We start from the raw sequence: 15,530 nt of genomic DNA on the forward strand, positions 1-15,530 counted from the left end.
CTGGTGTTTAGTGGTTCTTTCTGGAAGAGGTGCCGTTGGCTGGTGGCTTAGTGCTTTGGGAAGAGCTATTGTGTAGGGAGAGCTGCAACCTAATCCCACTGGTGCCTGTGTTTTGTGTGTGTGTTTTTATTCCCGGGCATTCGGGGTCAGATTCAAACAGGGTGGATTTTACTCGGGTCCCCATGCCTCATGTTTCCTAATGTAGTTCAGCACAGGCACAGAGCTGACAATGTCCAAATCTTAGGGTGCAATGTAGCTTGTGCGAGTGCATCTCGTGCAGGGGGATCTGCAGTGCAAGAAAACCCCAGCCCACTGCATCAAAGCCAATGTGATTATATCAGGTTTTGCCAGATTCACAGTGATGGATACCTTACAGTCTCTGTGTCCCCACACAAGTTTGATGCACTTTGGAGTCTGTAACCTCCCTGTGTGTGCAGGGCTAACATTTGCAGAATCACAGTGTCAGCTGCTCATCCTGTATTGAGCTGTACGTCAAAACCCCTTCTGCCTACACTAATGTTGTGCTTCTCCGATAACCCAGTTTATGTTACAGCCTGAGTAGTCTCTGGTACCCTTGATGTGCAGCTATGACCCCAAATAGGAGATAGAAAAAGTTGGGAAAGTTTTTGGGCACAGGGGACGCACTGCATTTTGATTGCTTGAAGATTTACAGATCTTATGCCTGCCGTCGGCAGTGCTGTAGGGGTGGCGTGAGCTGTGCCTGGGGACCTGAGTTTGGAGCTCTTTGGCATCTGAGGGCTAGGGTCAGTGGAGGACAGAGGAGGAATGAGAAGTGGAAGTTAAACTCGGTCTCAGGGTGACTGTGAATTTTGGAGATGCTGGCGTAGCTCGTTCTGTTTATTGGATCCAGCTCACAACAAATAGGGAGTGAGTTTGTGTTTCTAACAGCACAGTGTTTCCTGCTGTGGACCATAGGTAAGGACCTCGATAAGGCACGGCAGTTCTTTTCCAAAGGGAGACCTGGTGGGATTCCATTTCCAGACTACTGCTTACCCCTAGGAAACTGTTCAAAGTGAATCACAAGCTATAACTGTCTGAAGAAATGTCTCCAGTGTTATCCAAGCAATGGCTGAGATGTCTTACTTAAAGCTTTTAGGCTTGGTGAATACAATTATAGTCCTCTTAATTGTTAAGCTGTAATTACTGCAATATGAACACAAAAATCTTATATTTCCTGGGGAAAAGACCATTTACATACCACTGTTGTAATGTCATCTGCTCCTTACTCCTCTGGGGGGTTCTCTCAGAAGCCTTTTGAATGGGTTTTAAAACAAGCAGACTTTGTTTTGTTTTGTTTTCTTAAGAAAATAGCAGAAGGCAAAATAAAGTGTTTCTGAACTTCTGAACCCCGTTCTGTGCTTTTTCTTTGTTCCTTTGCCATAAAAATGAGATTCTTCAAAATGTTTTTTCTTTACTGACTGCAGGGACTCCACTGCTGCTTAGAGCACAATTTAACTGTGCAGAGGAGGGATTTATTGCTGACCTGGAGGTGTTTTACTGCTGCATGGTATTTAATCATGTCTGTATTTATATGAAGAATTGCAGGTATTTATTATGGAGCACAGTGTTCCTGTTACCTCATATATCACAGAAAATAATGTGGTCTGCCTTGGCATGCCTTTTCTTCCAGTATCGAAGGAGGGCCCAGAGCGTCTCTGCTTTTTTAACTGTTGCTATTTCTAGCAGAGAAACTTCTTGGGATCTGCAGTATGAGTCCTTCAGGGCATGGGGAGTTTTGCTTGCAACCTGAAGAAATTGTCCTCTGCTTTTTGCATCCCAGCAAGAGAGAGAGAGATGCCTTGAGCTGTTGGAAAATGTCAGTGCCTGTCAGGGGCTGCACAGGGGAGGCACTGCCAGCACCTCCGTGACACTTGGGCATCGGAAATAGGCTCTGGCTGGCTGTTAAGGTGGGATGGAAGATGGGATGCCCAGGGTAGGCCTGTTTGGTCTAAAAGGCCCTCATTGGAAAGGTGCAGGATTGAAAGGGTTTAAAGGCCTGACAATCACATCAGCTGGGCATGGGAGAGGTACAGCTTATGTGTATGAAATATCAAACTCTGTGTGGAGGTGTCCTTCAGTTCCTTGGGGCAAGAGTCTTTGCAACCTGTAGTCTCATCCTAGAGATGTATGCCTTGCAAACACTCCCTTCCAAAGTGTTTTGAATCCCTTCAGAAGACAGACTTGTTGGTGGCTGTCTGTGAACGGCTCCTGCTGCTCTCCCTCTGCGGTGCAGTCTGGGGAAGAGCAGGCTGGCCAGTTCAGAGGGCTGGACAAATAACATCTAGACTAGAAACTGCTGGCTGGAATGATTTAAAATAATGAGCTTTTTAAGAAGGGCATACAGCCCTGTGCTCTGTTATTAGTGAGACAAGTTTGTTGGGCCTCTGTGTAACACAATTGTTCTTCACAGCAGCCACGGAGGTGAAGAGGATTAAGTGGAGAAGGAAGATGTATCTGCTGGTTCCTGTATTGAAACAGACTGTGGAAAATCATATCCCTGAGTACTCTTTCAGTTCAAGCCATGAATCTTTTATCTGAATTTACTGCAGAATTTAAGCCTGGCAAGGCTTTGTAGTTTTACTTTCACAGAGCAAAGGGGAATATTTCACATAACTGGATCTTGACGATGTTGTAGGAGCTTTTTGTATGCTAAGGTGTGACTCTGTGATACTCTATACAAACCTGTCTTGAAAGGTGAAAGTGATTGTGAGGTGATACTTATTACACCAGTACTAAATGCTGTATTACTTTTATGTAATGTTTATATTTCAGCTTCTCCTGTTTTACATATCTGCACATAACGCCTCAGGCTTTGAAGATGACATATTTCAGGCTTTATGTTCATACCTGAGACAAGAAGAACAGTGATGATAAATATCGGGTGAGTTTGGAAAGGGAAGATGAAGGGACTATCTGGGAAAACACAGCCATGTGTCAGACTGCTGTTAGGACTAAGAGGAGGTAAAGGACATAGATTCAGATTGCATCCATGAATGCTGACCAAGCCAGTGAGCATCCCATACCTGGCTACTGACTCTTCAGAGAGCCTCACTCTCTGAATTAGGCACCACAATTAACTACGTGAAGTTGGAGGAATCGCTTGAGTGCAGTTTAATAGGAAAATGACATTGTATTTTGGTACAAGGTTATAGAAATCCATGCAATGACAACATCTTAAGGAACAGTTTCTCACTTTTATTTGGCGAGAGATGATGATGGTGAAATTGCAGGTCTGAAAATCCTGGAATACAGAAAAATTTCAGGGAAGGCTTTTCAGTCTGGACACATTCCTATTTGTCCTTGTCATAAACAAGCTCTGCTCCACAGCCCTGTCTGCCTTGGAGCTGCTGAGCCCTGAGAATCAGCTGCCCACGCAGCCCCAACAGTCCATCCAGACTGGGCCAGATGTGCCCCAGTCTTTCTGCTCCATCACCTCTTTTCCATATTTAAGTGTCTTAGTGGAACAGAGAGGAGATTGCTATCTGGAAGACAGTAATTGATATTCCACTGATTGGCACGGCCTATGGTCTGCTTTGCTGCTTTTTTGACCTCATGGGCAAAATCTCTCTGTTCTGTATTGCAGTTGTTGGTTTCAGGGAGGCCTGAACTTGCATCCAGAGCTGGGTGATATTTGTACCTAGATGGATAAAAGTGTTATCAGCAGACTGCTTTCAATGCTGATGGCATCTGAAAAAGTCCCGTAGGAAAGTTGCTTCAGAACAAAGACCTGCCTCAGGCTTCCACAAATCTGCTGCCTTGAAGTGGTGTATTAGGATAGAGCCGGAACCATGGGGAGAAAATCAAAGCGTTAGCTCGGTGAGGGTAAACGATGTCTTCTCTTTCTCATTCAGTTGAGTTTCTGTGTTGAAACTTGCTCTTGACTTCCTGTGGGTTGTCTGGTAAAGAGATGGTGACGTAAGTTTAAGTTTGTCTCTCTCAGTTGCTTTTATGCATGGACACCACCGGAAGGCTAACTTGAAGCCAGAACGAAACCTGTAAATGTAAGAAGAGAAATTTAATGGTGAAATGATCTTTTTTAATTGCACAGAGAAAGAACAAATGCATGACTTGGTTCTACTTCTGCATGACCATGGAAAGAAAAGGTTTCTATTGAAATTAAAGGACCTAGTTGCAGAGCTAAAGTTATAAATCCATGGAGGGAAGAGCAATAGGAGTTTATGAACATATTTCCTTATATTTTAAGTAAATATGTAAGATCAGTTAAATGGTAGGATGTTTGATGGTGCTGAGTAGATGGTGCTGACAGTGCCAGTAACAGCATTCGTGAGAAGCAAGCATCTGAGGAAAATCCATGTGTTTGCCCACTGGAAACTTTTTAAAAGAACACAAATAATTAAATGAGGAAGCTGTCCGCTTTCTAAGAGAGGAGGAGGATGTGTTTGGGTGTTTTACCTTAAATGCAGATCAACTGAATGGGCTGCAAGACTGCCTTCTTTTGTGAGCTTAAGGAGCTCTGAAGGAGCAAGCCTCCTAGCATCACTCTGGAGTTAGGATCACTATTTCTCACCCTTAAAGCTCACTGCACATTGCAGCCAGGGTGAAGAGAGATGTGGGAATTGGAATGTCTTGGGAATTGACACGGAAACCCGGAAACCTGCAGGGCAGCCAGAGCAGCGCCCCGCTGCACCAGCATCCCGAGAGCAGCCCGTTCGCGGCGCGGAGCAAGAGAGACATCTCTTGGCACGACGGGGTTGTGCTCTCCCAGCTGCTCGGTCATGGCCGTGTGCCCGGATGGGAGTCTCAGCAGGTCGCCCGTGGGCTGCTCCTGCTCCCCTACCTGCTCTATGGACTGCAGTTGAAAATCCGTTGTTCTCACCTCCAAAGATTTATGCTTTTTCTGATTGAGATTTTTATTTTCTCTGTGCACACACATGCACGCTACTCACCTTTGGTTAAGACAGCAGTAGATGATGGGGTTGTACATCGTCGAGCTCATGGCAAGGAGAAAGATTGCCAGATAAACCTGCTGAATGTACTTCTGCTGGTAGATATCTTCCTTGAAGCTCCCCAGGATGAAGTATATGTGGTAGGGCAGCCAGCAGACAGCAAAAATGATCACAACTACCACCATGGTCTTCACAAACTAGAAAACAAAACCAGCCTGTTATTCCTGGGACTGGTTTATCCTGTGATGTGCAGATTTACCAGACACTAAGGACTGGTGGGAACCAGCCCACTGCCTGCCCACGTGAGCCTTTCTTCCTTGGAGGCTGGCTGGGGCACGTAGATCACAATTTTTTTCACACTTGCTGGGTGATGCCCTTTACCCCCGGCCCAAAATATTTTGTCAGCCTTTCATGCCCAATCCCACAAGACTGGAGTAGGAGCCAGCAGGGTAATCATTTTTCAAGTTTCAGTTCTGACCTTTTTTTTGGCATTAACTTGGTGTTCGTAGCAGACTCTGTTAAGGTGGTTGCCTGGAACCGCGCTGCTCCACAGAGTAATTCCTATAATGCTGTATGCAACAAACATCACCATTAAAGGCAGTAGGTAAATCAACACGATCACAGCAATGTGATACCTGAAAAAGAAGAAGAAGCAGCACATTTGCATGGTCCGTATGTCTCTTGAAGGGCTCTTCCAGAAATTGTCTTTTGGACATGTACATCTGGCTCCCACTAACTTCAAACCCAAAGCATAAAGAAGCAGAAATTTTCCCTATGAACAGCATTACAGAGACTTGTGTAAACAACAAAAGCTCATTTTTCTTGTGTTGTGATGATCAGTCCTTGGACTGGATTCACTGCTCTTTCAAGACGGAGCAATATCATTTATCTTTTACCAGGGGGTCACAGTCCATGGCCACCTGCCCTGAACTTTGCTATTCTGCTGCAGTCAGGAAAGAGGGACGGCTAAGACTCACGGCTGTAAAAATATGAGCCTTTAAATCACAGATATGGAAAAGGACTATTTCAAAAACTGCAGGGTAACTTGATGAATGCAATAGTGTCAACAGCTTAATTCAGCAACAAATGAAAAAACCTGGGTCAGGGACTTCAAAATGTAGCTGGCTGCTAACAGGGTGCACAAACTGGGCCGGGAAGATGCTGCAGATAGCGAGGAAGGAATATTGCTGGCTTATAGCGTGCAGAAAGTGAGCGGCAGTCATTGCTGTCCTTGTGTGGCTGGCTGATTTAATTGTGAGTGCACGCACAATTATGTATCACCAACAAGCTGCTCGATTACCGCTGTAGCTGAAAGCACTGGCATGTCCTCCAGCTGTATTTTAGCTTGTCCCTTCCTAGCTTTCCATGTTACCCCACAAGCTGCTGCCGGTTCCCTCATGCTGGGGTTGTGTTATTTTAAACAACCACCATTTATGGGGAGGGAACAACCTGCTCGCTGGGTTAGAGCAGCTGTCAAATTAACGTAAACAGTGTGAAAACTGGGATTAGGCAGGAGGGCTCTGGCACATGCTGCTGGCAACGGCCACAAAAGGCTGGGTGCAAACAGTCTTTCTCAGGATGACAAGGCTCCGGGGTTTGAAATTGGTGTTGGGGCGCCCGGTGGTGTTTGCTCCTTGGGGTGGTTGCAAATATCAGAGGGGTGGCTGCGTATAGAAAAATACTGTATTGGTGAAACGTGGCAAGTTTATCACTGCCTGTTTTCCACCCTTCCCGAGACTCCTCAGAGCGGTACTGCTTTTGAAGGTCTAATATTGTGTGTGGAAATGCAAAGCCCTCTTAGAGCTCCCAGCCTAGGAGGAGGAGAGGATGGGAGCCTGAGCTTGAGCACATTGCAGAAAGAAACTTGTAGTTTGCTGCTTTGTTGCTAACCTGTCACCAGGAAAAAAATCCACTGTGGTTAAAGTTTTTTACCTTGGTTAAATTTCTAGAAATTCCCTTTATATCCAAGATTTCTCAGGCACTGGCAGTCACAGCAGTGCATTGTTTGGGGTTTTTTTGGGGGGGGTTTTTTGCCTTGTTTTTATCAGAATTATAAGCATTTTTCTTGCAGAAAAGGATTTTTCTTTGTTTTAGAGATCTTGAAAGCTGGTCTTAATCAACTAAGAAGGACTTGTAGGACCCTCAGTCAACAAAGTCTTTCTTTGTTTTTCCTTTGGGTTTCTTAGTATTTCTTTTCCTAGGTATTCGGAGTAGCACATGAATGGCTACACATGGCTTTTTCTGCCTGGGCTGTATTGCAGGTGTTTGTCCCAATGGATCCATCACTCAAGATGATTTCTGGGGAGCGCTGCTTCCAAGTTCCTTTCTAGGACAGCTACTGAAACCTCCAGATCTCACGCTGCTCAGGGAGAGCAAGCTGGTGGATGAAGTGATTTAATGTGTTTGGGAGCTGCTGCTCTTCAGCTGGGGATCCCACAAAGAGCCTGCCCTGCTATTTGCCTGCTTTCAGGACCAGCCTTTCCAGCCCGCAGAGATTTCGTTGGCATGCTGGGAAATGCTTATTTCAATCCTTCCCGAACTGTGGATGTGGGAGAAATAAACCTCATGCTTTTAATATGAATGAAATAGTCATAAGTGAGTTATATATAAATAATTATCTACTATCCCTTCTTCTCAATCGACCAGAACCTGGCATACCATGCTCCCCAGCATGTGCCATGGGGGTACCAACCAAGAAGCCCCAGGAGGAATATCACCCAACATGACGTGAGCCTGATTTTACCCTTGTTCTTCTGTGACTCCGGAGACTGGGGACAAGTGACCGCTAGTGGCCTAATATGCTGCAGCTTGGCCAACCTTACATAAAGCTCTTGGAACTTCGCACATATTAATGTGAAAACCAGTTATTTTGGTAATAACTGATGGCAGGAAGCATCCAGCTGTCTGTCAGGGATGAAGACTGAGAAGGGAAAAAATGTCCCTGTTTGCACCTAGCTGGGCAAAAGCGTTCACAGTGAAGAATGGACACAGGGAGTTCAGCACTTGGTTTTGCTTTGAAAAATTGTTTCCATTTTGTTAATCAATTTGTTCCTTTTCCGCAGTTCTTCCATGACTACTTTGTATAAATATGCTTTGCTTGATGAATTTCTCAAACTGCTCTGTGTATCATGTGCTTTGAATAGTGATTAATCACAGCAGATCCCCTAAATGAGGGGTATGGCTTGTTTCATCTGTCTGAACAATCTTGCTTTAAAGCAGGAGGAAATTGCTGTGAGGGTTAGAAGCTTTTGGGAGCGCAGATGTGTGCCCAGATAAGTCAGTTTATAAAACCTTGGGATGTTTGAAACGTTCCTTTTTTTTTTTTTTTTTTCCTCCCCCGACAATGAGCAGCATAATTTTTAGCTAATCCTGTGCCTTCTCAGCATTAAAGAGACCTAGTTTCTTTCTGCCTGAAGGAGGGAGAAAATCCAAAATCTTTGGAACCAGGAGTTATTGCTTGTTTAGAGACTTTTCACACTGGTTTCTCTTAAATCCACTGAACCCTACATCTAGGGTTTCTAGATCTTATAACAAGTTTTCAAGGCAGGGGAGGATGCTGCATCACTCTTCTTTACCCTGAGCCATGATCACCTGTCAGCTTTATGCACAGCTGGCTTAAACTGAGCTCAGATGAGCTGTCCCAAACTCGTATTCCCCTGTGGTGTGGTTCCCCCAAACTTCTCTCTCCCAACTCCCCAGTACTGCCTGAAGCCAAAAGTTTAGAGATGAAATAAGTTTTCTAGTTAACTCTTTCATGAATCAGGAGGTTTTTGCTTCTCTTACGTGAGCTGGTGCTTGGACCCGACGTCGTCGGGCCAGACGACGATGCATTTTGTGGTTCCATTGTCCATCATGATCTCGGCGTAGAAGCACTGGGGGAAGGCAAGCCCAAACGCTACCAGCCAGATTATTCCTATGATGACTCTGGTGCTTCCAGCAGAAAGCCTGGGCTTGAAGGGATGAATTATTGCCACATATCTGCAAGAAAGTAGGTAGTGCTTCTACAGTTGTATTGGTAAACTATGCAACAAATATAGCAAGTGTGAAAACTCACCAGACAGTGTGGTAGGCTTCATTTTAGAGACATTGTGACAGGTTCCAGGCTACAAGTAATTGGAAAGAGCTAAATCCTTTCTAAACAGAGTGATTGCAAGTCTTAAGGCAGAATATATTAAACCCATGTGGATGGATGCTTCTGGTGTGAGAAGGAAGCAGTCATCTATACCTTCTTCATATGGCCTTTGTGAGTATTCCCCTTACTTTGAATTTTACATTTTTTCTCCTTTTTAAAAATTAATTTTTCACGTGTTTAGTCTGAAATTTCATGCTGTGAGCTGTTTGTGTTAGTTTAGAGTTATGCACTACTTAATACCATGCCCTTCTCTCCTTACTCTACAAAAAAATCCCCTAAACACTCTGTTCCCCTCTAATTATGTCAGTCTCCTCTGATGCCCCATATTATGACAACAGCAGATTGGGGTCTTGAATTTTTCCCCACCAATCTTTAGCCATGGAAAAGTCTTGTGCCACCCACCTCTGCTGAAGCCCTTGTGCTTATGGAGGAAGGGGACGGCTGACCCTTTTGTCCCGCACCTGCTCAGAGCCCTCACGCCACATCTGACTATTAGATTACTTGCCAGCCCTGGACACTCTCTGGTTTTAAGTTCCCGGTGTAGAAACGCATGGTATCGTAATGAGTAACATAATCAATTATGCATTTCTTGTCATGCTTCCCATACTCTTTGTCATGGTTTGTTACAAAAGCAAAACAGAGTGGACAATGCTGATTGCCTCCTGGTTTTCATAGCGAAAAAATCTGACAAACTCTGTGCTGTCTCTTGGCCAGGCTGTCGGGAGGGAGCTCTGCCTGGCTGCTGCTGCAGGATGGAGGGTGGCTGCATGGACAGACAGCAGAATGAGTAAGCCAGAGCTGCATGGCTGCACAGCCTTATTTAGCTATAAAATTTTCATGTCCCCTTGCTTTTCTTTAGCTCATTGTAGGCAGTGTTGTACGATGCTTGAATCTGCTCAGGAAGGACCCCATAGCACCAGGGCTTTTTCCACGGCAGACAGAGATGACTTATAGAGCTGCCGCTTCTTAGCCTCCTTCCTTGCAATAAACCACTCCAAAAGACATTGTTTTATCGAAGTTAAACAATGGAGCCCAAGTGGTCGCAAGTTCTCATAACAACAAATGGAAGCCGCGAGTTTCCAGGAGACGGCGTCAGGATCTATTTTAAGGTTAGGCAAAGAATAACTAAATATGGTTTGCAGCGAGATGCCAAGTTTTCTTTCTGATCTGTGCCATGTGACTAAGGAGATTTTGGCTGTATAGGTGCTTTCACCAAAGGTCCCCAAGGAACCAGAGTAGGGAGACATGAGGACAGGCTGAGATGGATTTATTTTTTAAAAAATAATGTTCTGTGGCAGACCACATATAAAATAGCTGTTACCAGCAATCCTTGATCTACAGCCAGGAACAGCAAAAGAGTATTGAGTCTAAAACTAAGCTGCCATTGCTTCCAAATAGGGATTTGCTTTCATCTGGACAACAGCAGGCCAATAAACACATCTTGCTCATCCCCGTGCTTACTGGCAATCCTTCCAGCGATCACAGGGGCCACTGCCCTGTGCCATGCAGCTGCGTGTCAATCCACGCCATAGCCCCAGCTCCAGCATGGGTGTCAGTGGACGTTACACATGCACACAGGGCAAAGCCGCCTTTCTCCTGCTTGTTTGCTTATCTGGTTTGATTTGTTCCTTCCCTGGGTGTACCGGGGTGAACAGGGCTGCGGGCAGGGGCAGGAGTTAGGAAAGCACCCTCGCTGACTCACGGAGTGGTGCTTTTTGGATGGCTCCACAGGGACACAGGCTCTGCTCCCGAGGGAGGTGGAAGGGCCCTTTGTGGATACGTGCCCATGATAAGGAACAAGGGACACCTGAAGGGAACTGCAAAGTCAACAGGAGGGCTCGATAAAGAGTCCCCACATATTTCTGGATGCCGGGTCCAGCTGCCCAGGGAAAGACGTTCACTGTGGGGTTGCAGCAGGGACATGGGATGGGGAAGATACATGTGTTCCCAGCACCAGGCAGAGAGCGAAGAAAAGGAAGGAAGACAGGAAGGGGGCAGAGAGGCTAGAAGGGAGTTTAAGCTCCTCTGCCTCTTTCACATGCCTTTAAGAGAGGAAATTCCCATGGGCTTTTGGCTGCTTTCTAGTAAAAAGAAAAACAGAGTCACGCTACTTAACAATGAGCTAAGCACATCCAGACTCCACAAATTTAAGCTCAAGTAAAAGAGACTTGGCAGATGGAAGAGAGTATTAGGAAAATCGCAAATTACCTCAGGGGTCAAACAAAACCACTGTAATTACTTTCCTCCCTCTTGGAATAAGTCATCCTTGAGAGCTATTGGAGCAGATTCTTCCATTTCTGATCCACTTCCCACTATTTCTGCTGGTTTGCTGGACTCAGAAGTGGGACTGTTGATGCCGATACTTTCAGCATCCAGCAGCGCATTTGTACTGCTCCAGCTCTGTCCAAATGACGGGTCCTTCTCGTGGTTTAAAAAAAACAATGAGTTTGCAGGATGACTGGGGAACAATTTACGATCAATAGAGTGGGAACAATAAAATACCAGCCACTTCCCCTAGTTACAGATTCGGGTGTAATTCAGAGCAGGATTAAAACAGAAGAGCCTGCCTTTCATGCTGTAACTAGCTAGCATCTAACCCCAGGGTATATCTGCCTGGCAGTCCTCCCACTTCACTGATAACACACCGGACATGGTAGGTGGAGGCAAATTGCACAAAGTATTGCAATAATTTTTAATAACTCACAGTGGATTTTTCAGACCTTATCTTCTTCATTCGCCTCTTACCTCTCTGCAGCCACAGCTGTCATGGAGTAAATGCTCACAAACATTGCGGTGATGGGGAACCAGTTCTGAAACCTGCAGAATTCCTCACCAAAATACCAGACGTTGTGACTGGCGTAAATAAAGTTGAAGATGGTGTTGAAAGCAGACATCAGCAAATCTGAAAGAGCCAAATTAACAATAAAGTAATTGGTAGCAGTCCTCATTTTCCTGTGCGCAAGAATAATCCAGATGATGGTGACATTGCCAACGATGGATGTGATAACGATGAAGGAATAGGTGACAGCCCACAAAGCAATTTGCCATCCCGGTTGGGTGAACTGCGTTACCGCCGTCCAGTTGCCACTGTCCTCGAGGGAGTCAGCCTGTGAAATGTTGCTAGCATTTAAAACAGAAAATGTGCTCATGTTTGTTTTTTTTCTTTGACTAAGCGTGAAATAAAATCTTCTGGCATCTGCTCATTTTCTTGCAGTAGATGCTGGTGTTATGAATCCCCATGCACGCGACTAAGTGCCATTAAAAAGACATGGGGATGAGATGTCTCATGTCCTCTCGTCCTGTTTTCCAACTCATGCGATGCAGTTCCAGCAAGAGATGAGTGATACTGAGGGCCTCCTCCTTGCCTGGCATTTTAACCTGTGCTTGAAGAGCAAAAAATAAAGAACAAGTCTCCCCCTTGAGTTTCTTTTCCCAGTAAAAAAGAAAGAAAAAAGGAAGGAGGAAAAAAAAAGGGGGGGATGAAGGTGTTTTCCAGATCAGTAACAGGTGATGTCTTCCTTTAGGCTATTTTTAGGACCAAGAAAATGTAAATGGCAGTATCAAGCCAGAAAACACTACAATCCAAGTGGAAATCCTTCTTTTTCAGGGCAGCATTTTCCAAGGCACCAGGTATCTGAATCCTCTGCGGTGGGACTGAGGACGTTTGGTCTTCTTCGGCTGTGTAACCACTAAGTGCGAGGCAGGAGCTGCACTGGGATGAATTCTCAACAGGGTTTAAGGGAACTTTGAAAGGAGGTGGAGTCTCTTGCAGGCGAAAACTAAACAACCAATTTGACATCAAATCAAAAGCGGCAAAGTGGTACTTTTCTTTTTCCCCCCCTCCCAGTTTGTTTTGAAATAATCTCTGTAATGGACATGCTGCTATACCAGGGGTTGCAGGCTTAAATACAAAGGTAGCTGCTTTACTGGGTTTACCAGTCCTGCAATCCATGTGTTTCCAGGACCCTCCCTGGCTTCATGCGAGCTCCCATAGCAAGAAAGAAACAAAATATATTCAACGCTATTTTAGCAAGGTGGTCTTGCTCTCTGCAACTATTTGGAGGCTTATCTGCATTTTTAATACACCTTACTGAACGGTGAATGCCCTATATAATATGACTTGACCACCCATATTTGGTATGATTTAATTTATTTAAACTACAGCACGGATACACCCGGAGGAACCTCGGCTCCCAGCTTCCATGCTCCACGATGCTGAACAAGGGACATTCCCCGAGACTGCTGCATCCCCTTTCCCAGTGTGTGCTGCAGAAAATTACTGGCCTCATGTCTGCAAGGAGCAGTATCTGGTCCTTGTAGGAAAGGGGAACCTCTGACACCTGTCTCTGCTCCACGCATAGCGCTCTTGCTCACACTCGGCTTTGCAGTAAATGACATAACCATAAGCAACACGTCGAGGCTGAGATTTCAGAGTGCTTCGCCCTGGCTCGTGCCCATTCTGTTGGAAGCTAAAAGTGCATCTGGTATTAAAACCTGTTTCCAGGTATTAAAACCTGGTTTCAGGATTCAGAAAGCTCCTGACAGGTAACATAAAAGGATTTTTTTTTTCCTTCAGCTTGCTCAAATCTCTTCAAATTCCAAGGAGAATATGGGTAAAATTCTCCATATGTTTAGCTGAGAGCGCAGCTGAAGTGCTTTATCAGTCTTTGCTACAGAAAGCAGAACGTAAGCAAGCGCTTAGAAAAAGGACTGTACTTTTCGATGTTTCAATGGTGAAACTATAACCTCTCTCAGCTTTGAAGATAGTCAGGATGCCCCACGTTTCCTATGAACCTTCTTCCAAACTATCTGCCCCGGTCCTGAACCTGTTACTTGGGTGATAATTGGAGAGCAGACACCCTTTGGTCAATATTTCATTATACAAGTTAGCAGGGACTTGCTTTCCTATACACACCCACACCTTGTATTCATTTGCTGGTTGTGCAATGATCAAGTTATTGTCCTGGAGCCCGTCCAGCGATGTAGTGTGTGCTATCAGCCTTTTGACTTGCAAACTGGAGTGACTTTTTACAAAGGCAGGCTCCAAATTCCTCAGGAAAGTTGCACTTCCCTGTGACTATGAGCAAAACTCACCGATTTTGGAGTTATATGAGGTAAAGGGACTATCTGAGAGCAGAATTTTTGGGTTTGGCTGGTTTCACTGTTGTTTTTATTATGGGCAGGATTGTTCAAGGCCAAACGTTACCATGCTGAGTCACCAATCCCAGGCTGGAGCAAAGGGTGAGAGATGCAAATAAAAGATGTGGGTCTGGAAGGTCAGGAAAAGGGTGAATAAGCTACATTTTGTGTTTTAGAAAAATAACACAAGGTGTTCCAGGCAGTAGAGGCTTTAATCGTATTGCACATTGGACTCTAATTTCGGAGGAAGGATCTTTGTCCAGGGAACATATCTGAGTGTGGGGGACCCTGAGCATCCCCCTTGGGTGGCGCAATGTGCAGCGAGACTGCAGCTTTATCACCCAGGCTTGGCCTGAAATGTGGAAGTTACTGATCCCTAACATGAACAAAACCACCACTAGCTGAGCCATAGAATGGGCTTGAGAGCAGATGCTGTAATGCACGATCTGCCTTGATGCTGGCAGAGGTGCCAAACTCTCCACTGGAAAACGGCAGGTCTGTGCTGCATTGGGCTGAGGGGGAGAGAACGCAACCCAGAAAGACCCTCAGCACCACAGCCAATTCATAACATCTTCCTTTAAGCCACCATTTGCTGCTAAACTGTACTAATTGGGTCCAGAAATCTTGCCATTTCATTGTCTAGACCAAGCTTTGGATTCAGACAAAGAAAAGCATTATTCAATTATTTTTGTACAGTTTTGTAACAGAAACCTGATTTGACATATTGGCTCAGCTAAGAGTGAAAATAACAGGAAAATGGACAGTCCTTTTTATCAGTTTCCTCATCCAGCCCATCCTGCCCTGGAATTTTATTTGCAGAAATCGGAGGATGAATGACAAGGTAAGGCATTAGGGAAGTAAAACTGAAACTACTAATTTAGTTAAATACACAAACAAGGAAAACATGTAAGTGACAGGAACGTGTTTGGATGTGAATGATGCCCATGAGAAATGAAGAACGTGTGGTAGGCTCTAATTTCCAGTGATTACATGATATAGGGTATGATTTCCAGCTTGAACACCATTGGTAAGTGTCAGGGATATTTGTAGATCTGTCTGAAAACTGAAGTTGTTGATATTTTAGAAGATGAATGTTCTGGGACACTGTTCGACGTATTATAGTCGAAATTGTAAGAGGTGATGAGCTGTTCTGTTGCTGGCAGGACTCAAGCTGAATGATTTCTTTCCCAGAAGCAGAGTTTAGCACTGCATGCAAAAGCAATGTCACATTTTGTAATAGAATTATCCACAAATGTTTTATAAAAGAGGTTTCAGTAGCAACTACTGGTTTATTGTACGTACCTAACAAAATGATGTGTGACTGAGCAGTT

General features: G+C 44.8%; 1 protein-coding gene across 1 annotated transcript; it reads right to left on the reverse strand.

Moving 5' to 3' along the window:
* Positions 1 to 3,821: 3,821 nt before the first annotated feature.
* On the reverse strand, positions 3,822 to 12,209 carry TACR2 (tachykinin receptor 2). The gene is made up of 5 exons (XM_010080885.1): positions 11,806 to 12,209; positions 8,712 to 8,906; positions 5,407 to 5,563; positions 4,929 to 5,125; positions 3,822 to 4,014 (listed from the first exon to the last, which is right to left on the reverse strand). The coding sequence occupies exons 1-5, from the start codon at positions 12,207 to 12,209 to the stop codon at positions 3,822 to 3,824; spliced, it is 1,146 nt and encodes a 381-aa protein (XP_010079187.1).
* Positions 12,210 to 15,530: the final 3,321 nt, after the last annotated feature.

This window comes from Pterocles gutturalis, unplaced genomic scaffold (genome assembly GCF_000699245.1).
Source record: "Pterocles gutturalis isolate BGI_N339 unplaced genomic scaffold, ASM69924v1 scaffold45804, whole genome shotgun sequence".
NCBI lineage: Eukaryota > Metazoa > Chordata > Aves > Pterocliformes > Pteroclidae > Pterocles > Pterocles gutturalis.

Coding starts and splice junctions, on each gene's coding strand:
- TACR2 (XM_010080885.1), bottom strand. CDS start 12,209: ATGAGCACATTTTCTGTTTTAAATGCTAGCAACATTTCACAGGCTGAC. Junction 5,126..5,406: donor AAGTTAATGCCAAAAAAAAG/GTCAGAACTGAA, acceptor TTTGTTTTCTAG/TTTGTGAAGACCATGGTGGT. Junction 4,015..4,928: donor TACTGCTGTCTTAACCAAAG/GTGAGTAGCGTG, acceptor TTACATTTACAG/GTTTCGTTCTGGCTTCAAGT.